We start from the raw sequence: 21,326 nt of genomic DNA, 5'->3' as shown, positions 1-21,326 counted from the left end.
GTGTGTTTGCATGTGACTCCGAGATATGGCTGCCAGAGCAAGGGTGGCATCCTATGTGTTCTTGACAGCTGGGAGCTGCAAGGGACATCTATCCAGGTCCTGGTCTAATCACTGAGGGAGTGGTGGAGAACTTCAGTGTGATATCCTAAAAAGTTAGAGACTCCTGCAACTGGTGATGTTCAAAATAAAACTGAGCTTTTAGGGCTTAGGACACAGACCTGAGGTGTCCCAGTGGTGGTGAGGACGGCAAGGCATGGACTCACAGATAACAGCCCTCCTTGGCACAGTCTAAGTGTCACATAAGAGGAGCTCTGGCAAATATGAGGACTCAAATTCCATCTTCCAAACCCAAGTGAGAATGCCAAATGTGGTAGCATGCGCTTAAAAGCCCAGGGGTATGTTGATGGAGGCCAGATGGGAAAGAAAAGGCTGCTGGAGGTAGAGCAAGTCCGTCTAAGTCCTGCCAGATTCTAGGGGACAGAGCTGGATAAGAGCTGCATGGTTCTGGCTGTAGTTTCACCCCAATGCTGAGCCCATGTTTGAGCCTCATTGGTGGTCACTTCCCTGTTCTTGGCATGCTACCTAACTGTAACTCCCCATTTAACACTACTTAAGTCAATCCCGGCATTGGCAACAGTGTTCCTCACAACCCACCCACAATGTTCTGGGTTCCGGAATAACACACACACTCACACACACATACTCACACACACACACACTCAGCCTTTATATTTATATATGCCTTAAATAGCTCAATGGCTGGACCACTTCCTAACCTTCACATGGCTAATCCACCCTCTGATATTCCCAAATTACTAAAATCTATATTACATCTTTGCTGTCCTAGCCCTAGATGTGCAACCCTCTTGGGCTGTGATCTCCTGACTCCTACAAGGTGTAGGACCTATGTTCTCTGTCCTGTGCCTCTCAGGTGTGGCATCTAAGTCCCTTCTCTTGGCATGGAGGATCTCTCTCTCTCCCTTCCTCTTTCTGTTCCTAGCCAGGAATCCTAAAAGTCCCACTTCTGTCTGCCCCGCCCAGCCATTGGCTGTTGGCATTTTTATTTACCAATCAGAACCAAATGTGGGCAGGGTCCCTCAGTGTCTTACATGTGAGACTCTGCAAACAGGTTTTTGGGGGAACATAATTAGCAGAATACAAGCAGCATTAGACCAAACCCACAACACCGGCCCAGTGCAAACTCCCAGCTGTCTAATCCGCAGTGAGACATGTGTCACCACGAACTCTGTCACTTTCAGCAAGTTGCCAGTGTGTGTGAAAGCCCTGTGATAGGCTTGGAACTCCGGGGACGATGGCGGAGATGCAGCCCACTCTGTCTTCCTCACAGTGCAGTGTGCCAGGCATCCAGATGCACAGGCTACATGCGCTGGTGTTCTCATCAGCCTGTGGGCCAGTGCTGAACCTGACAGGTACAATCTTATCACCTGTCAGTCATGAGGTTCCTAAAATAACTTGACAGGCCAAATTAAAAATAGTAAGATGAGTGTTGACCCAGATTAGCGGAAGTGTCCCGGGGAGTTGGCATTTTTTTTCTCTTGTACTTAAAGGCCTTTCAGAACATTCAGATGTGGACACGAGTCCATGTCATAGTGGTGGGGTGCCTGCTATGAACTGTGTACACCCGTCCTCCTCAGGGTAAGGAAGGCCCAGGGTGTCCCTGCTGAGTGGGTAGGGACAGAGAGGCCCAGGGTGGAACCCCAATCTGACTTTATAGATCTTGTCCCTATACAACCAGCCTAAGGTCTCTGAAGTCACCTGTCCTGCTTTGCCATGTTCTGTTTTATCACGGAAGACCAACTCTGCAAGCTCTTGTTTTGTGTGTGTGTAATCTTTCAGGGATGCTGTAAGAACCATAGGCTGTCATAACCAAGGGGCAGAACTAAAGATGTCAGGGAATGTCCTAGCCTCTGGGGCTACAGGAACACGAGGAAGGGGTTACACAGAGGAAGATGAGGCAGGCCGCAGCTTCTGCTACCCACTGTCCTTTGCTGACTCTTCCTGTCTTGGGTATAAGAGTGCAGTGGCCATGTCATACCTGAAAGTCAAACTCTACACTGGGCCCCCACTTCCTCTCACTCTTATTTTCTTTCTTTCTCTTCATCTGAGATGTTTCACGAGTCTTAGGAAGGTTGATATAGATGTCCTACTTATGGCTGGGCATTTTGCAGTCACCCATTCTTGTCATTCTGACCAGTTATGAGTCTGTATTTACCACTGTCCACTGCAAGGAAGTATCTCTGTCTAAAGCTGAGTATAAAAATGTAATTATTTAGAAAGCTGTTTGACAAAAATATTGTGTCTATTTAACAAGTCAGTAGCAATAGCTTTTCCTCCTGAGGCCTATGACCTCCCTAATTACAGACTTTTGACCAGGCTTACAAGACCAGATGTGAATTTCTTCCTGTGGAGTAGTCTTCATATCCTAACAGAGAGCAGTTGGTTACCTCCATAACAGTCATGTCACTATAGATGAATGGCCAACATAGTGCTACCCACAGAGTCCACAGTTAAGTACAGCAGATCGATGACATCTTCCTCCCAGCATCCTACATAATCTTGTCTTCACTATGAGGGCTATGCAGCAGTGAGGAAACTCCCAGCTTAACTCCAGCTTGATCTCCCTATGTGCTTAGAGCAGTGCGTAGCATCTTCAGCAATAGAGCTTGTGATCTAGATCTGGTTGCAGGCTTGCTCATCTCTGGCTTCCTTTGTCCACCAGCGTGCTCAGAGACAGTATTCTGAAGTCCCTTCCTAGGCCCTGTATGCAGGTGCACTCCCTCTCATGTACCTTTGACCTCAGTTTTGCCCAGAATCAGCCTCCCTCCTTGCAACCGCAGGCCACCTGAGCCCAACAGAATCCAGGACTTGCGGGAATACAAGAATCCGTTTAAGGGCTGTCCCTTAAGTCACCTGGCCTGCTTTGTCACTTTTCAATTCTTGACCCAAGGCCAGCTCTTGAAGCTGCTATTTTCTTTGTGTAACATTAGAGCTGTGCTGGCAAAGCACACACCATCATGCAGCTTCCATGCTCAGTAGAGTTCCCAAGGTGTACAAAAACCATTGCAAAACCAGAGTTATGTAAGATGCATAGAGCTAGGAAGCAGATTGGTAATGAAGGGTACAGGGAAAGGGGACAGAACTCAGTGTACCACGTAGCCACATGGGAAATGCAGCCCTGCCGTGGAACCCTGCTTTCTTGACTCCAACAGGCCTGTGACAGCACTAACAGAGAGCAAGCTCTCTCAGATTTGGTGGGAAACTCATAGAGTAAGCCATGGATAGTATGGATTTTTGTTGTTGCTGTGTGATGTTCTGTGGTGTGTGTGTGTGTGAATAATAGTACATGCATGCCACAGCACGGAAGTGAGAGGACCACCAACCACTTGGGTCTCTTCTTTTGCCTGTGGGCATCAGTCTAGATGCCAACAAGATTCTGGGGAGTCTCCTGTCCCCACCTCCTATATCTTGAAGGTACACCAGGATTATAGATGCCCCTCATGGTACCAACTTTATGTAGGCTCTAGGAATTTGAACTCAGGTCCTCTTATTTGCACATGTGCTGGATAGTTTATGCCAACTTGACACAAGCCAACATCGTCTGAGAGGAGGGAACCTCCATTAAGAAAATGTTTCCAGGAGATCAAGTTGTAGGCAAGCCTGTAGGGCACTTACTTAGTGTTTGATGTCGGAGGGGACAGCCCTTTGTAGATGGTGCCATCTCTGGGCTGGTGGTTCTGGGTTCTATAAAAAAGCAGGCTAAGTAAGCCTGTATCTTCCATGGGCACTGTATCAGCTCATGTCTCTAGTTTCTTTTTCCTCCCCAATTTGCTTTTGATCACGGTATTTTATCACAGCAATAGAAACCCCAACTAAGGCACACAGCAAGCAAGTTTGCACACCGAGCCATCTCCTGGGCGGTAGATTTTTGTGACTTTAAAGCATCATTCTCTGCACTCAACCAGGAAAGGGGCTTCAGTGATAGTCTCTCTGCCAACACTTCCTCTGTGCAAACTTCCTTTGTGGATGCTCTGTGGGTTTGAATCCACATTCTGTCTTAGGACTTCTCAGCTTTGGGAGTTACTCAGTCTCTGGGTCTTATTCCTGAGATAGATGGACCTCAAAGGCAGGAGTGAACATAATGGATTTGAAGTGTCCTGCTGAGTCAGCTGGCCTCATGCCCCCTTCCCTTGTAGCCCGCACAAACTGGACAGAAACTGGCATTTTCTGGTATCTTTGCATCTTCCTTGTGGTGTTTGTCAGCCAGTCCCCAGGTGGGAAAGGATTTGCAATTCAACACCCTGCTCTTTGCTTGGGCCTTGTGACTTGGCCCAGGCTCAGTAAAGAGAAGCAGCTTTGCCTACTCCGATGTCACTAGGCCCGGCCTCCAGCTTCTGAGCCGGGTGTCCCCAGGGTCATTTCTCTCCAGACACTGAATGAGGAGGTGGCTAGACCGTGCAGGTCCAGCCATGGCAGAGCAGGATCGTGTCTGCAGCTCCAAGTGGGAGGCATCACGAGACAAGAGCTCCCTCGACTCGGCATGGTCATGGGTAAGACTGCATGTGGCTGCCTGAAGACTCAGCGTCTGCTCACAGCCACAGCTGTGCCCAGAGGCTCCATTTGGGAGGGTCCTGCCCTCCTGGTATCCAGCTGTGTGCCCTGCAAGCTTCCACTTTAGGGCTCTCAGGGAGGTTTGTTTACAGGTTGATGTATTCCAGCCTTGAAGCCTGGTTTCTTTGCGCTGAATGGAAAAAATGCTTGGGGTATGCTCTGAGCCTGGGTGTTTTCAGGTCCCCACCTCCTCAGAGAGAAAGGCAGAGAGGCATGAAAATGACTGGTCTTTACCATGGTCATTTGCAGCACTGTGTATGACATGGGGTTCCTTGGACTCGGAAGCCCTCAGCTCTTCTGTACTGTCTATTTCAGACCTCATTCAAAGTCCAGGAAAGGGTTGCTTAGACATAACTACGGTCACTGAAGACCCCAAAGTTCAAAGGGAAGGAAGCTATGATCACTCTAAGTGGCAGTGAGTATTGAGGATAGGACCTGGGCTAGATTCAGACCTCGCTATTCCTGAAAAGGCTAGAGGGTTTGGGTGCAGTGCAGACATTATGCCCCTGATCCAAATGGTGCCCCTGGATATCCCCATGATACTCTGTTAGGATCCCAGATGTAGGGGCTAGACCGGTGGCAGGGAAGGCTTTGGGAGCAGAGAGCACCTGTTATTCTGCACCTGCAGGAAGAAGCCTCCCAGAGGCTGGTGTCCCAGAGCACCTGGTAAGGATGGTCAGTTTGCTCATCTTTATCCTCAGGACAGGTGGTCCATTAGGGGGATGGGGTGCAATGTAGTCAGGGTAGCTGAGGAGAGAGGAGGTCCTGGATTCTGCTCCCGCTTCTGACCCATAAATCACTTCGTCCCAAGGGCAGATATTTTGTGAAAGGACCCGTGCTTGTGGAGGTGTTTCCATAGGCCTAGCCCTAGGGACAGGAGTGGCACATCTCTTTGGGAACACTGCTCTGACAGTCAATGAGCTGTTTTTTGCGGTTAATCGGGAATTAAAGTCGCTTTTCTTCTTTCAGTCCAGGAATGCCACTTAAAAATGTAGCACACATCCTCACCTGAATCAGTTCAGATGCAAACTCACTCCTCCTTTGTGGGCAGCTCTGGATGCCCACCAGACACATCTGTGTCCACCATAATCAGTGACACCCTGTAGGTCTGAGATGCAGGCCTCATTGTCATGTTGTTGTCTTGTCCAGCCCAGGTAGCAGGCATCTGAGGAAGCTGACTGTTAAAATGGGACTTGCCCATGGCGACTGAGTGGGAGGATGGATTGAAGATATATGGTGGGAAGCCGGGACCGCTGTGTATGGTGAAGAGTCTGTTCTATCCTCCAGTCTGTGCCCATTGGCTCTTCAATCTGAGGAAGCTCTCTGGCTGAATATCTGTGTTCTGCTTGTGCGTGTATGTGTGTGTGTGTGTGTGTGTGTGTGTCTGCCTGTCTGCCTGTCTCTGTCTCTCTCTGTGTGTCTGTATCTGTCTATCTCTGTATGTGTGTCTGTCTCTGTGTGTGTTTCTTCATGTGTGTGTCTGTCTCTGTTGCTGTCTCTCTGTCTCTCTGTGTGCATGTGTGTGTCTGTGTGTGTTAGGTCAGAGGTCAACCCTAGGTGTTATTCCTCAGGTGCCACCCACCTTGTTTTTTGAGACAGGGTGCCTCCTTGATCCAGGACTTGCCATGTAGGCTGACTAACCAACTAAGTCCACTGCTCTGTATCTCTGCCTCCCCACCTGTAAATACAAGCATGCAGCCACTGTACCTAGGATTTTTCACATGGGTTTCTTGTGGGGGCTCAAAGCCAGGTCCTCGGGCCTGCAAGGCGAGCTCCTCGTTGACGAGGCCCCTTCCAGCCCCTGCTCATGTTTGGAATGTGGTCAGTGTGGATTGTGCAGGACATAAAGGAGCATGTGAACAAACGCCTAGAGCATTGTAAGCCGAGGCGGAGCGTCCATCTTCGGTGGCTTTTTATAATAAAGGGACAAAGGGGTTTGAAATCCACACTTTGTCCCCTTTAATTCGGTCACTTTCCCCACGGTCTCATGTACTAGATAAGTGCTCATTCACTGAAGAAGCTTAGTCTGTAACAGGTCTGTCCCCTGTGCCACCATAGCCTGGCTTCTCTTGTTTGTTCTCAGAGCAAAACAGGCTATGGTGGGGGGGTGGGGGGTGGGACAGACAATGAGAGGTGATAGAGTCTTGGCTGCTGCTGGAGACACACTGCTTCTGGTTCCCCGCAAGGGGGGTTGACTCTAAGGTTGGGCTTTGTAGGTCCTTGATTCATTGGCTCAGCCTTCTGGAAGAATCTGACCCCCTGTTATGATAGCATCCTGGAGTGCCTAAACAGCAGGCCCAGCGAAACCAATGCCTTTCTCTCTTGGTGGGGGTTTGAGCAGGATCTGGATCAGGATCAGGCACTGGATCTCAGGAGACAAGGGAGTGCCCAAGCTATGGCTTTAATGAAGCGTAAGAACTGGGTCCAACCCCAGACTCTGGAGCAGGATCCCAGACGGACCTGTGAGATCAGGGATGCTTCAGGGTGGCTTCAGAGGATCTGGTGAACAGACAAAGGCAGGAGCTACAGCTGCCCTGGCTCGGGGCCCAGGCTCAGCTGCCTGGCTTCTGGGAAGGGTAAAAGCAGCTCAGCCACTGTGAGGCTGGGAAAAGGGCAGCTGGCAGAGACGCAGCTCCTGGAAGCACCTGCTCAGCTGGCACCACCCACCTGCAGCGTTGGCCACAGAGTCTCTGGGCTCTGTTTCAGGCCCATAGGCATTGCTGGGTCCTGAGTATGTTTAGAGCCCAGCAGGGTGGGGGAGATGCTAAGCTTGGCCCTTAAAGGAGGTCAGGCAACTGTGGGTGGGCAGACTGCAGCCTGCCATCCACAGAGTTCTCAAGGCCCAGTTCAGGAGTGACCGTGCCGAGCAAGGCCAGGAAGGCGCCTGTGAGAAGCTGGCCTAAGGCAGAAGAGGAGTAGGGTTTCAATAAACAGCAATCAGGGATAGAGCCCACTTGTCTGGGGGGTGAGTGTGAGCACAAGCAAGCTTGAGGGTACAGGGTGTTCCTACCCCAAGCTGCCTGCTCTCGGGGAGTCTTTTTTTTTTTCTTTCTTCCTAGTTGGGACGTGCACTCTGACATTCATCTTGGCTGGGCACCTAGCCTCTGAAAGACAGCAAGCAGTCATGGGCCAAATATGAGACCCAGAAGGCCAAAGTGCAGGAGCCAGAAAGCTTTGGGTTCATATGCCAGTTTAGCTTGCTAGAGCCTTAGTTTCCCCATCTGTAAAGCAGTGCTTCTAATATTTAACGATAAAAGAGTCACCAGAGTTCCAAAGACAGAAATTGTCCTTAATACTACCATTGAAGCTGGGAAGGATGCCCTGTGGCTAAGGGCTGTAAATGTAATAGTGACAAGTAATCAAATTTTGAGCCGGAGGTGGGGAACTCAGTAGTGAAGAGCACCTGTTGCTCTTGCAGAAGAGCTGGGTTCAATTCCCAGCTCCCACCTGGAGATTTACAACCATCCATCTCTCACTCCAGTTCCAGGGCATCCAAAGTCCTCTTCTGAACTGCTTGGGCACCAAACATGCATGTGATGCACATATATACATGCAACCCACATATCACATGTAAAATAAATTAATAAATCTAAACTTTAAGAGATCAAAAAACTGAGGGCCGGGCATAGAACTCAGTTAGTGTTTGCCCATTATGTCCAAAGCTCAAGTTTCACCCTGAGCACCGCATACAGCAAGGTATAGTGGTGCATGTATGTGACTCCAGGACACAGGAGCTGGAGACAACAGAATCAGGAGCTGAAGGTCACCATTGACGACACAGCTAGCTGTACATGAGATTCTCTCTCTCTTTCATATATATATGTGTGTGTGTGTGTTACATGTTTCTATATTATAAAATATAATATATAACTATATAAATTTATCTGTACTATAAATTATATATATGCTATAATTTGCAAAAGTACATATGTTCACTTAGGTGTTGGACCTACAGAGCACTTTTAGGACATAGACAAATGGAACCTTGTGTTATTGTTATCTATCCTGAGTGCAGGTTTCATCCAGGCCAGACCTTTAGTCAGCCCAGCCACTCCTCAGCGTTGTGCACAAACTTCATCCATCTTGGACACACCTTGCCTGGGGCCATGTCCTTTTCTTCAGAGGTTTTAGCTGGATCTCCAGGGAGGTGACTCTTCAGGACCCCAGGCCCAACCTACTCTGTCAGATCTAGGCTCTGCTAGGGATTACAAAAAAGACTAAATACAGAGCATGTTTGTCTCTAGGATATTGCCTCCACCTTCCAGATACCTGGACAGAGGCTGGGGGATGATTTCTTGGGGGATCTCTGGCACCAAGGGACAAGGTCTGTCTATGCCCTGTGCAGGCTGAGCACCTGTGTCCAAGAGCTTTTGCCTTTGGGCAGGAGTGTTGGGGGAGAACCAGAGAGAAAAATGGCCGGAAGTGTTGTGCAGAGAGGTAGGAAGAGGGGAGTCTGGTAACAGCCTTTACATGGCTCCTGCCCCTGCGACTAAGGCCCACCTTGGCCAGTATCAGGTGAGCACGAGAGTCTTGAGCTCCCTCTGCAGGTGGTACCCTGACATCACATGCAGAAAACCAGCCGTCTTCTAACACGGTGGCTCTCAACCTTCCTAACGCTGAGCTGAGACCCTCATGTTGTGGTGACCCCCAATCATAAAATTATTTCCATTGCTACTTCATAACTAATTTTGCTACTGCTGTGAGTCATAATGGTATCTGTGTTTTCCGATGTCCTTAGGCAACCCATGTGGAAGGGTTGTTCAACCCACAAAGGGATCATGATCCACCCACCGTCTGAGAACATGGCTTTAACCTGATCCCTAAGGGACCTAATGATGCCAAGTTAGAATGAACACATTGCAGAAGTGTTGTGATTAGTTCTGTTGTTGTTGTTTTTTGTTTTGCCAAGTTGACGCAAACTATCTAGGAAGAAGGGATGTCAGTTGAGAAGTTGCCTCTATCAGATTGGCCCATCGACAAATCTCTGGGGGCATTTTATAAATTAAGTATTGGTGTGGAAGGGCCCCAGGGTGATGTCACCTATGGGCAGGTGGTCCTGTGTTGTATAAGCAAGTGGCCTGAATAAGCCACGAGGAGCAAGCCAGTGAGCAGCACTCTTCCATGGCCCCCTCTTCAGTTCCTGCCTCCAAGTTCCTGCATTGAATTCCTACCTTGACTTCCTTCTGTGATGGCATACAACTGTAAGCGGAAGTGAACTCCTTCCTTCCTGAGTTGTTCATCACGGAGCACAGTAACAGTAACCTAACCAGAAATCTCACTAGAGTAAGGACTTAAAGCCAGTCCTAGGAATGAGCAGGCGGGGCAGTCTGTTGGATGCTCCACGGAGCATAGCCATCATCTTGTATGGACATGGCACTGATCTACTCCTCCCTGCAACCACCACAGCCCTGCCTATCCCCGCGGGTTTAGTTATTGCCACCTCCATAACTGTACAATCTACGGTGGACCTCTTCTCTTCTTTAAAGTATGTGCCTAGATTTTCTTCACTTCATAGTTGTGTTTCTGATATAAATAGATTTTGTATTGCTTTATGGAGTTGAGTTACCAGAGACAAGCAGACACTGCTTTTAAGTGAGCCTAGTGTTTCCGTCGATCTCAGGCTGTGACATTCCAGGCCTCCAGCCTGTACCTCCACTCTCTTTCCCTCTAGCAAATTGAGATGACACAACTTTTGATGTCTAATTGTTTCCTCTAGGTCAGTGGTTCACAACCTTCCTAATGCTATCGGGGGGGGGGATCCCCAACCATAAAATTATTTTCATAACTGGAGTTCTGATACTGTTAGGAACTGTAACACAAATATCACTGTTTTCGGGCCAAAAGAATGGGAATGGGTGGGTAGGGAAGTGGGGGGCGCTATGGGGGACTTTTGGGATAGCATTGGAAATGTAATTGAGGAAAATATGTAATAAAAATATTAAAAATTAAAAAAAATCACTGTTTTCCTAATGGTCTCAGGTGAGCCCTGTGAGGGGGTCATGACCCACAGGTTGAGAACCACTTCTCTGGCTAGAGAACACAGGGTACCCCGGCTTTAGAGCCCACAGTCTCTGGATGAAATACTAGCTCTGCTGCCTCTAAACAAAGCTACTGTCCTTGACACAACTGTTTGGGGGGCTCCAGTGGTCTTGGGTTTTTTAATCTTTCAAACTGGGGCGTGGTGATGTGTCTATAATACCAACACTTGGGAAGCTGGAGCAGAAGGATCATGAGTTGAGCCAGCCCGGTTTACATATGGAGGTCTCGTCTCCAAAAAAAGCAAAACAAGTCAGAAAGCATGGTGCTTAGGAGTCTGCATTCCTTGTCCTGGGGTGAATGAGGTGATGTTGGCGAGGAGTCTGATGGTTACTATTTCGTCTTAGAAAAGGATTTTGTTTTTAAGGTTGTAGAAAAAACTTCTCATGAAAAAATGTATCAGAAGAAGCTGAGAGGAAAGCATGAACCGGTGTAAAGTTCCACAAGCCCTGCAAAGCTTGTGAATTCCAGGCAGGTCTCAGGCTCACGCTGACCTCACTGGTGACCCTGGGTCCCCGCCAGTTGCTGGAGCTTCAACCTCCAATGCTCGCTAGTGCCAAGAATGATGCTGACGTAGGCAGGAGAGTCTGCTGGAGCAAGGGCCAGGCCAGGAGTGGATGGCTCTCCAACCTTTTTTTTTTTTAAATCTTGATTTTTACAAAAGGGACCAGGGTGACTCAGAGTTGGATAGTTGTGGGGTTGTGGGGTTGTGCCAAGGTTTCAGTACTGTACCCCCCAGAGGAGTTAACATCCTGGAGACATCCTCATGTCTTTCACTCTGCAGCCATGGCTGCCATTCTTTTTGGCATGGAGTAGCAGACTCCAGCCTTCCTTCACAGCCACACCAGGGGCTCTGCTTTGCTTCGCTGCCTTGTTAGACTTCTCGGGCCTCGCCTGTTTCTTATTTGCCCCCTCCCCTACCTTCTCCTCAAGGGCAGCCCTTTATAGGAGTGATCTTGGGCAGTGGTTCTCAACGTTCCTAATGCTGCAACCCTTTAATACAGTTCTTCACGCTGTGGTGACCCCTAGCTGTAACGTTATTTTCATTGCTATTTTATACCTGTGATTTTGGTATTGTTGTACACTGTAACATAACTATCTGTGCTTTCTGATGGTCCAGGCCACCCATGTGAAAGGGTTGTTTGACTCCCAAAGGGGTCTCACCCGCAGCTTAGAGCCATTGATGATCTAGGTGATTCTGAATAAGGCTCTGGTGTTCTGGCTCAGAACTAGCCTCTAGAGGGCGGTGTCACAAGATTCTCAGGCCGGGTCTTGCTGAGGGAACTCGTTCCTTCTTCAGTAAGGAATGGCCATCGTTAACAAATGGAACATGAATCAATACCTAAAACAACTTCAGCTAACAATAAGAGTTTTATTGAACTTCTTAAATGAATTCTCTTCATCTAAGAATGAAGTGGTTTAAACCAGTTCAAAATGAAAGGGGTGGGGGAGGGGAGACTTGGCTCGTCCGTCCTTTTACCGGATTTGACCTCAGCAGAAACCAAGTTTATTAATAGCCATCTGATAGACACTTTGCAGTGGCTGGTGAAGCGAGCCGAGCTCGAGTATCTAGCTTTTACACAGTTAGAAATGGCCATGGCGTCAGTACATGGAGAGAGAGAACGTGCGTCAACGTGAATGTAAGCCGTCAATTTGGGAAACGGCATTTTGCAGACATGAGTTATTCTTGGGCTTTTGGTGATCCAAAGTGCTTTAAGGTGATTTATCTGGTTTATTATTGTGTACTGTGTAAACGTTCACGTTGGGTACCATATCTGCCATTTTCCATATTTTGCTCTATCCCTGCCTAAGAATCCAACAGTGGATTCATGCATAAAGGCACTTGCTGCCAAACTTGATTGTCTGCATTTATTTCTCTAGGTTTACGTGGTGGAAGGGGAGACCTGACTCCTGAAAGTGTCCTCTGATCTCAGCCCCTAACATGAACCATGTAATAGTAAATAAGAATGTAAAACACACGCGCACGCGTGCACACACACACACACACAGAGAGAGAGAGAGAGACAGAGACAGAGACAGAGACAGAGAGACAGAGAGATAGAGAGAGACAGAGAGACACACACAGAGAGAGAGACAGAGAGATCCTACACTGACAATTAGTCACACACAGAGGACCTGAGAGAGTTTTATTAGTATTTCATTTGTGTGTGCGCGTGTGCATACGCGCGCCCCTCTGTCTGTCTGTCTGTCTCTCTCTCAGCTGTGTCATCCGGCAGCCATGCTGTTTCCATGGAGGGTCGCCTATTTCCAAAGACTCTGCTCTCTCCACTAGAGATGCTGCCTTCCTGTTTCTCTCTGCACGTGAAACATGGGACCTGACTTTCACGGATGCTAATTCTCCAGCCTGAATTAGAGATCTAATGTCTCTGAAGTGATGGTCATTTTCTGCTGACCCTAGCAGGAGCCTTCTTAGGGGGTGATAGCAGATGGGGTGTGCACATGAAGAGCCACAAGAGAGTGACTTTTGGGGGATCCATTTCTGGAAATTCCCACCAGAAGGAAGACTTGACATAGGACATTAGTCTTGAGTGCTGACTATGGGTGTGGCCTGCTTGGTCATCATGCTTTATAGGCAGAGCTGAGCATCTTCTGCTTATGTCAGCCCTGGACAGTCAGGACTGCTCACAGAGCAGCCAGATGATGTAGAATCTGAGTATATAGGCCTGGGCCCCAGGCAGCCCTGTTTTCTTACAGCTCTGGTGATGACGCCTGGCCAGGGTTGGAAAGGGTTATTCTAATTACACTGAGTTCTTGTGAGAAATGAAGTCTGACTTTCTGTAGTGAGTGTCAGAATTACACTCTGTGTTTTGACTTGCTGGTGCTTCCGAGAACCAGTGGTGTGTGTGTGTGTGTGTGTGTGTGTGTGTGTGAGAGAGAGAGAGAGAGAGAGACAGACAGACAGACAGAGACAGAGACAGAGAGACAGGGACAGAGAGACAGAGAGACAGAGACGGAGAGGCAGAGACAGAGAGAGACAGAGGCACACACAGAGGAAAAGGGAGGGAGCGCGGTAAGTTGGCTATTGGGGGCTAGTGGGATGGCTCAGTAGATTGCCACCAGTCTGACAATCTCAGCTCAGTCTGAGCAGGCTCCTGCAAGTCACACTCTGCTCTTTTCATGTGCACTGTGGCATGGGCACATGTATAATAAGTAAGTAGAAAACTGACATAAAATATTTTAAAATTTTATTTCATGTGTATGGGTGTTCCACCTGCGTTTGTCTATGTACCATATGAACGCCGGTGGAGGTGCCTGAAGAGGACACTGAATCTTCTGAAACTAGAGTCACAGAAAAGTACCAGTCACTGTCTGTAGGCCTGTGGCTTGCTCAACCACATCCAACTCTTTACATTCTTTTTAAAAAATATGTATCTATTTGTGTGTGTGTGTGTGTGTGTGTGTGTAGGGGAAGGGGGCATCATGTGTCATGGTACACACTTGGAAGTCAGGGATTGAACTCAGGTTGTCAGAATTGGCAGCAGGCACCTTTCCCCACGAAGCCATCTTGCTAACCCTCTCTTTACATCTCTGCTCTGATTTCGGCTTCTGCAAACACCCTCTTTGTAAGCCTGTGTCTTTTCTCTATGACGTAATTTTTCTTCCATCTATTTACGTACCAGGGGGTTAAGATGATTTGAAGAACCAATTTATGATGTCATCTTGGCCATAAGCTACAAACATGCTTTCTTTCTTAGCTCAACATTGCTAAAATGTTTAAGAGAGGGTAAGACTAGAGCCACCAGTGTACCATTTGAAGCCTCCATCTGAACCATCCTCCCTTTCCTGGATAGAGTGGTTTATCTAGCTGGACTCAGTACATGAGCCCCACCACCCACAAGCCCTCTCATCTGCCCTGTTGGGCCTCATGGAAGATTTTTATCAAATGCCTTACTGGAGCCTTTTTGACCATGTGTGTAGAAAGCACGTGTGTCCTTGGGTGCCTGTGCCTGCTCTTCTCTGCCTGACACTCCAAGTTCTCCATGGGAAAGGAAAACTTGCTTCAGCACAGCTGAATGATGTGTACACATTCCCAATGATGCCTTCTTGCAGGAGTTAATGTCCCTCGTTTTCCAGTGCTAAGAATGACTCACTGGAAGGCATTTAGGACACAATCCACTCCCTGACGCCTGGGTTTCCTAGAAGATGTGTTCAAAGCAAAAAGGTGTGTCCTGCTTCTTCTTACCTGGGACAGTCAAAGCTTTGACCTTCTGTGAAAGTGTCATTCCAGAGGCTGGTGTTCTTCCCTCCGCTTTGCTTTGGCTCTGGTGCATCCTTGCTTTGTGATGTCGGTGAGTCACTCTGCTCGCAAGCAGCCTTATTTGAAAGTCCAGTTGCTGTGGGACTTGCAAAGCAATGAGTGATTCCCAAATAGCAGAGTCACTGAAAGCTCTGACAAGTCCCTGCATTACTGTAGGTCATCTGGGTCTAAGTCGGGTGTTTCCAGGTTCTTGGCTTCTTACCTAAAGAACTGAAAATATGGGGTCACAGATTTGTAAAAGGAACAATATAATTTCGTTTGAGAAATGATAGTGCCGATTGTAGAGGGACCCACTACCAAGATTGACAGAGGGCCATGAGTCTGGAGGAAGGAGGGCAGTTTACTCAGGAGAGTAGTGGATGGATCCTTGTTTTGAGTGGTCACATATTCATTTTCCCACTGTGCATTTTTCTTCCCATAATGCATTTAATTTTAATCATATGCACACCCAATTATGCATATGCATACGATGGTACAAGGTGGACATAGTTTTGCTTTACTGCACATGCATCCTAAGCTAGTTCACGCCAGATTGGCCTTTCTGTTCTTCATACCTGGACAATATGGGAACATACATGGATAGCAACTATCTAAATTTGATTGTTACTAGGGGCAGAGAAGTATATTATTGTTTCCTAGTGTAGGTGGAGAGAACCAGGTGGTTGCTGGGTGTGTTGTTTGGAGAGAAGTATGTGTGCATAGTTTGTAAACCCAGGAGAAGAAATTAAGTTGCCAAGTGCATTATTGTGAGGTGTGTGTGTGTGTGTGTGTGTGTGTGTGTGTGTGTATGTGTGTGTGTGTGTGCGCGCGCATGTATCACAAACCAAATAGTTTCAGGCTAAATGATCTTCTAGACCTTGCCTGGTTCCCGTCGGCTCATCTGCTTGCTATTGGTAGCTGATAAACAGGGATTGGGAGTGTACAATGCTATAGAAACCTTTAGCTGATTCTGGTGAAAAAACAGGATTAGTCTTTGTACCATAAACTTTGTGACGTGTATAGCAGTGATTGGAGCTTCCTGTAAGTGTCTTACGAATGCTTCCTCCCCAACTCCCAGAGCTCATGCCTCCTTCTCTACTTTCCTCCAAGGGACATGAGACTAGGATTGCTGGAATTGGATCACAGAGTACTGCAGGACAGGATTTGTTCAGGCTCCTTTCTATAGATGTCTTCCTTTGAAAATCGTTATCAGAAAGTGAGACACTGCAGGCTCAGGTACCTTTTGTTAAATTCCAAGCCACAGAGACGAACGGGATTCTGAGATCCCCCTGAGATACTGAGAATTCGCTGCAGTCTGAGAGTAGCTGAAGTCAGGAAGATATGTTATCTGGGGACAGGGATCAGCTTTTCCCATACACATAATCAATCATAGAGACTTTGTCTGGACTGGGTCAGAGTGGAACTTCCAGGTGGTGGGGATGGATGCTTTGTGCACAGTAGGTGGCGCTGGAGAGTCGGAGAACTAGATAAAAGCCTCACAGCTGGGTCCCAAAGATATTAGAAGTGAGTAAACTCAGCATTTGGGAGGTGAAGGCTGGAGGATCAAAAGTTCAAAGTTACCCTGGGCTACATAGCAAGTTTGAGATCAGCCTAGGCTACACAAGACCCTGTTTAAGTGGAAAAGGTCTGGTAAGAGTGTCCAAAATGCGGGTTTGTCCTTTTCCCACTGAGTCAACGAGTCAGTTTGGCACAGCATTTTGGGGCTCTTGAAATAAGAGTTGATTTTTGTAGGTTGTGGAGAACGGTTTCTCTGAGCTGATAAGGAAGTCGAGGGGAGGTTAAACAATGTGTTCAGATGGTCCGCAACTATCACGTGATCTACCCCGTGACCAGTACAGGGTTTGCAGAGCCCTCCAACTCTGTGTCAATGCCATCTCTAGGAACTCACCCTTCCCTTGGCTCTTGAGAGCTGAGCTCAGCCTCTGCGATCCCTCTCCCCGCGGCCATCTCTGTTTCCTCAGATCTTCTGCAACATCATATGGCACAGTGGCTTTGGGACTCTGGTCTGGCTTCATTCGACAGCCTTGGTGTGTGTGGGGGGGGAGGGGAGCACGGAGGCAGGACACAGTGTGCATGCGATGCGAAGGAGACAGGGCCATGGTTCTTGGAGTACCTCATCAGCCACTGAGGATAGGACTGAATATATAATAGGCATGTATAGCTTTTGAAATTTTGTTTTTTAAAATATATATACGCTCTTTTCATATATACCCACTATAAGGAGAAAACAGTCAATTATTTTCTCAGTGGATTTCAGTGACAGTCAATATGAGCTATTATAGGACATTATTATTATTATTTGCCATTATTATCATTATTGTGACGCTGGAGTGTAAGCCTATGGCCTCACACATGCCTGACAAGCATCCTACCACTAAGATATACCCCAAGCCCCAAATCAGGATCTTAGCCCCATGGTCCAAGGCAATCACCAGGCTGTGCTTTGCCCACTTCGATCACCCAGTGATGTTTACTGAAATCAGTTAGATGCTCGCTCCTCTGCTGGAGATTTGTGAGCAATTCTGGCCCACACAGCCTAAACCCAGACTAAAGTCTAGCCTTCCTGGACCTCCCATCCTGGACAGTCTTATAAACAAACAGTGAAAGCAAAACATTGTATGCTGTGCTATATGAGAGGGAAAATAGAGCAGAGTGTAGGGCCCGGGCTCTGAGTCGGGAGGGAGGCTCACTGGGAAGACGCCATTGGAGCAAAGACTTGAAGGGGACCAGAGGAACTGACACTGAGTTTGGGGATAAGTGCTCCAGATACGTGACTTGCTGGGACCCAGGAAGGATGGACAGGAGACCGTTTGTATTTTATATTACATGGGGACATTTATACCGTGTATTGCAAAAAGGGATGTACCACACATACAGGCCACTGATAGCTTAGCAGGTACGTACTGCTAATGGCTTGTTCTGAGCTGACTGTTCAGCCCAGGTGACCGTGAAAGAGCACAAGGCATCAGGGAACACTAACTAGGTTGAATATCTAAAATTTTCTTATATTTATTTTGGGTGTGGGTGGTACATACAATGCTTGTGTGTACCTTGGCATGTGTGTGTTTGTGTGTGTATACCTTGGCATGTATGTGTGCATGTGCTTGTGTGTGCCTTGGCCTGCGTGTGTGTATGTGGGGGGGGGTGGTGGTGGTGGTCAGAGGACAACTTTGGAGAGTTGGTTTTCTTCTTCCACCATGTGGGTTGTAGGGATTGATGTCAGACCATCGGGAGCCTGTACCTGATAGGCCAACTCACTTGACCCACATTCAATATTTTAAACTGTGCCAGAGTCCAGATCTCCAGATGATGAGGGAGAAGTGTAGGAGATGAGGGAGACATAGCTATCCTGAACTTCAGGGAGAAGCTGACCAGCTGACTGGAGAGGCTAAGACTGAACTCTGGGATGACTGTCTTTCTACCCCTCCTACAACGCCTGCTGTCTGGAGAGGAGATGGAAGGCAGAACGTAGGGTACCAACCTTCATCCTTCTGGACTAGCCAGCTCTCTAGATAAAACATGACTTTGTTATTTCTCTCTCATTGTTCCACTCACGTAATCACCACCTCAAAGTCCCAGGAGCATTTTGGCACTGGTATAGGTAGGTGCTCCTTTGAGGCTGCCTTTTGCCCATTTTATCCTTGGATCTTCCTTACCTTGCCTCTCTGATCCACTCTCTGCCCCCACCACACACACACTTGTAGTTTCCGAACCACAAGTCTTATTTCCCCAAAAGCTGATCTCCCCCTGGGAGTAGTTGTTATCTCTATCGTACTGCTGAGGAGTTGGAGGCACACATTCTGTGGTTTGCCTTTGGGCACACAGAGATGATGGCACCATTGTTTAAAAAAGCAGGGCACATTTCAATTATTACCCAGAGTCACAGTGTTCAGATTTTTTTGTTGGTGGTGGTTGTAAAGAGAACATGGCGGCTCAAGGTACTTACAAAGAACTGGCTTCGAGTTCAGAATAACCTTGCACAGAGGTGGATGCTGGGAATGTGTGTTGAGCAGCTCTGTCTTTAGAACAACTCCTATCCTATTGGGAATGGGAGCCGGGATGGAGAAACAGCTGGCCTTGGGAAAGGTCATTTTGATTCTGCAGGTCATGAAATGTGAGAGAAAAACAAACAAACAAACAAACAAACAACCTTAACCAAAACAAAACAAAAATACAAAATCTCAGAGTGATGTCCTTATGTGGTTCTGCAAGTCCTTACTAGTGTGTGAGCACCTAGAGTTTGTCCTTCTGACCTCACCCTGGCTCTTTCCCTCCCATCTTACAGGGCTGGGGAACAAGCTCTACCTCATCCTACTCAAAGGAAAATGAGTTCAAGAATAGGTCTTCCGAGGACAACTATTGAGGGAAGGAAGACAGCCCTGATTTGTCATGCACCTGGGCTTTGGGTGGCTTTCCAGCATGCCCTTGGGCTTTGGGTGGCTTCCCAGGCCAGGCAGGCAAGGCTGTGGCCTTGGAGTTTTGCTCTGTGCAGGACTGACTGTGCCATTAATTTCTCCCAAGCTACGGAACCCCCTTGAAGCTAAAATCCTGCCCAGCTCCTGGCTTTTCAGAGACATGGGAGTCTGCATTTTCAGGTAGCTCATCCTCATATGCAGCAAGACCTAACCACGGCTGGTGTGAGGGGGTTGGGGGCTGGGGCAGTCATGACTGCGGGCTGCCTTGGCAGGGACCCAGTTGACTGTGGATAGCCTCGTTCATGCTTGGTAATGTCACCATGGCAGTCTCAGGAGGCCAAAGGCTTTCAGAGGAGGAACTGGATGTTCTAGAGGCCAAAGGGCTTTGTCTGAGTTATTTATTGAAAACTTCTCTCCTGATCACGGTTGCAAGAACTGGCTGCCGTGCATCTACCTCTTCTAAGAAATGTAAGAACAGTCCAGGCACCCCCAGGACAGTATCTAGGTGCTCATGTTGTCAGAAACAGTGATTTCTCCACACTTGGGGCTGCTGTTTCTATTGATAAGCTTTTGCTTTTGAGTTGATGACGTAGAGTCAGATGTCACAGTTGTCAGTGGCCCAGTTCCATGCAGCCGCACTGTGACCATTGACTGACTTCTTTCCTCCCACTCCAAGTGCCATGTTCTTTAGCAGCTGGCAGTTCTTCCAAAGAGGAGCTCTGCTCTCTGCATGTGCAAACCTGCTCAGCTGGAACCCATTGTGCTGTGAACAAGGTCAAGGCTTTGCATTTTGTAAGCAGAAGGCTTACTATGACAGTGAAGGTACCCAAGGTAGATGCCAGATGTGATATCAGCCCCTCTCCCAGACACCTCCCACTGTGAGGTCAAGTCCATAGACGCTGGATTTGCATGCAAAATGTTGTGTTATTTCAGTAGCAAGGAACCAGAATCAACCCATCACCAACAAACAGATAATGGTATTTATACATATACACATGTTTGTTTGTTTGTTTGTTTATGTTTGTTTTTTGAGACAAGGTGTCACTACATAGCTCTGGCTGTCCTAGAACTCATGCTGTAGACCAGGCTGACCTTGAACTCACAAAGACCTGCCTGCCTCTGACTCCCGAGTGCTGAGATTAAAATGAAAGAGTGCAAAATATATCTGGCTCACAATGAAATTGTTGTCACCCATAAAGAAAAATGAAATTATGGAATTTACAGAAAGAAAGATGGATGGAACTGTGAAAATGTATGAAGCAAGGACAGCCAGGTACACACACACACACACACACACACACACACGCATGCATAAACAAAACAAAATCAAACAAACACAACACCCTCTCTCTCACACACATGTATCCTGGCTTCTAGTTTTTACTATGTATATGTATGTGAAAAGAGTCTGGGTGGCAGTCAGGAAACTAGAGGAGGAAGGAGGTTTTAAGGGAGGTGGGTATGAGGGTAATGGAACACATGTAATATGCAATTGGGAAAAAGAGGAATACCAGGGCAGATGGACACAGCCAGGATCAAGTCAGGGAGATGAGAGGGGTGGGGCGACAAGAACTAAGTATGTATAAAAATATGGCAGGGAAACCTGTTACTTTGAATGCAAATTAAAAATAAAGCTTAAAACTTAAGAAGATTGAAAATTTGTCTCTCTGTAGTCCCAAGTCACATGCAGACACTTTGGGGAACTATTTCTTGCCAAGAAAAAAAAAATCCTTGTGTTGAAAGAAATACCTTGCAGGTCGATTTCAGCTCCATGGGCACAAACTAACAAGGTTAAATTAATGGGGTTGGGTGAGTTCCAACCTTCTAAGAAGTACTCAAGCTTTGCCCACATGCTGTACTGGATCGGTGATGTCATGAGGGGTCTGGAGTCCTTGAGACACCTGGGGACAAGATGGCAGAATAGGGAGTGAAGTCTCATCTTCCCACCCCTTCCTAGTGGTCACAAG

General features: G+C 47.6%; 1 protein-coding gene across 3 annotated transcripts in view; it reads left to right on the top strand.

Annotated features, from left to right (window-relative positions):
- The first annotated feature begins 4,424 nt into the window (after positions 1 to 4,424).
- Lpin1 (lipin 1) overlaps positions 4,425 to 21,326 on the top strand; it is a 102,501-nt gene continuing 85,599 nt past the window's right edge. For 2 of the 3 annotated variants that reach the window (XM_085830206.1, XM_029484351.2), the window contains exon 1: positions 4,426 to 4,568. In XM_085830206.1, coding sequence (XP_085686332.1) covers positions 4,455 to 4,568 — 114 coding nt within the window. In that variant the 5' untranslated portion in view covers positions 4,426 to 4,454. Of the gene's footprint in view, positions 4,569 to 21,326 lie in introns of all 3 variants that reach the window. The other variant, XM_021179736.3, reaches the window with a different exon arrangement.

The sequence above is a fragment of the Mus caroli genome, unplaced genomic scaffold, assembly GCF_978045245.1.
Source record: "Mus caroli unplaced genomic scaffold, Mus_caroli_1 scaffold_14, whole genome shotgun sequence".
NCBI classification, from domain to species: Eukaryota; Metazoa; Chordata; class Mammalia; order Rodentia; family Muridae; genus Mus; species Mus caroli.
This window is presented reverse-complemented; position numbering and strand designations above follow the sequence as displayed.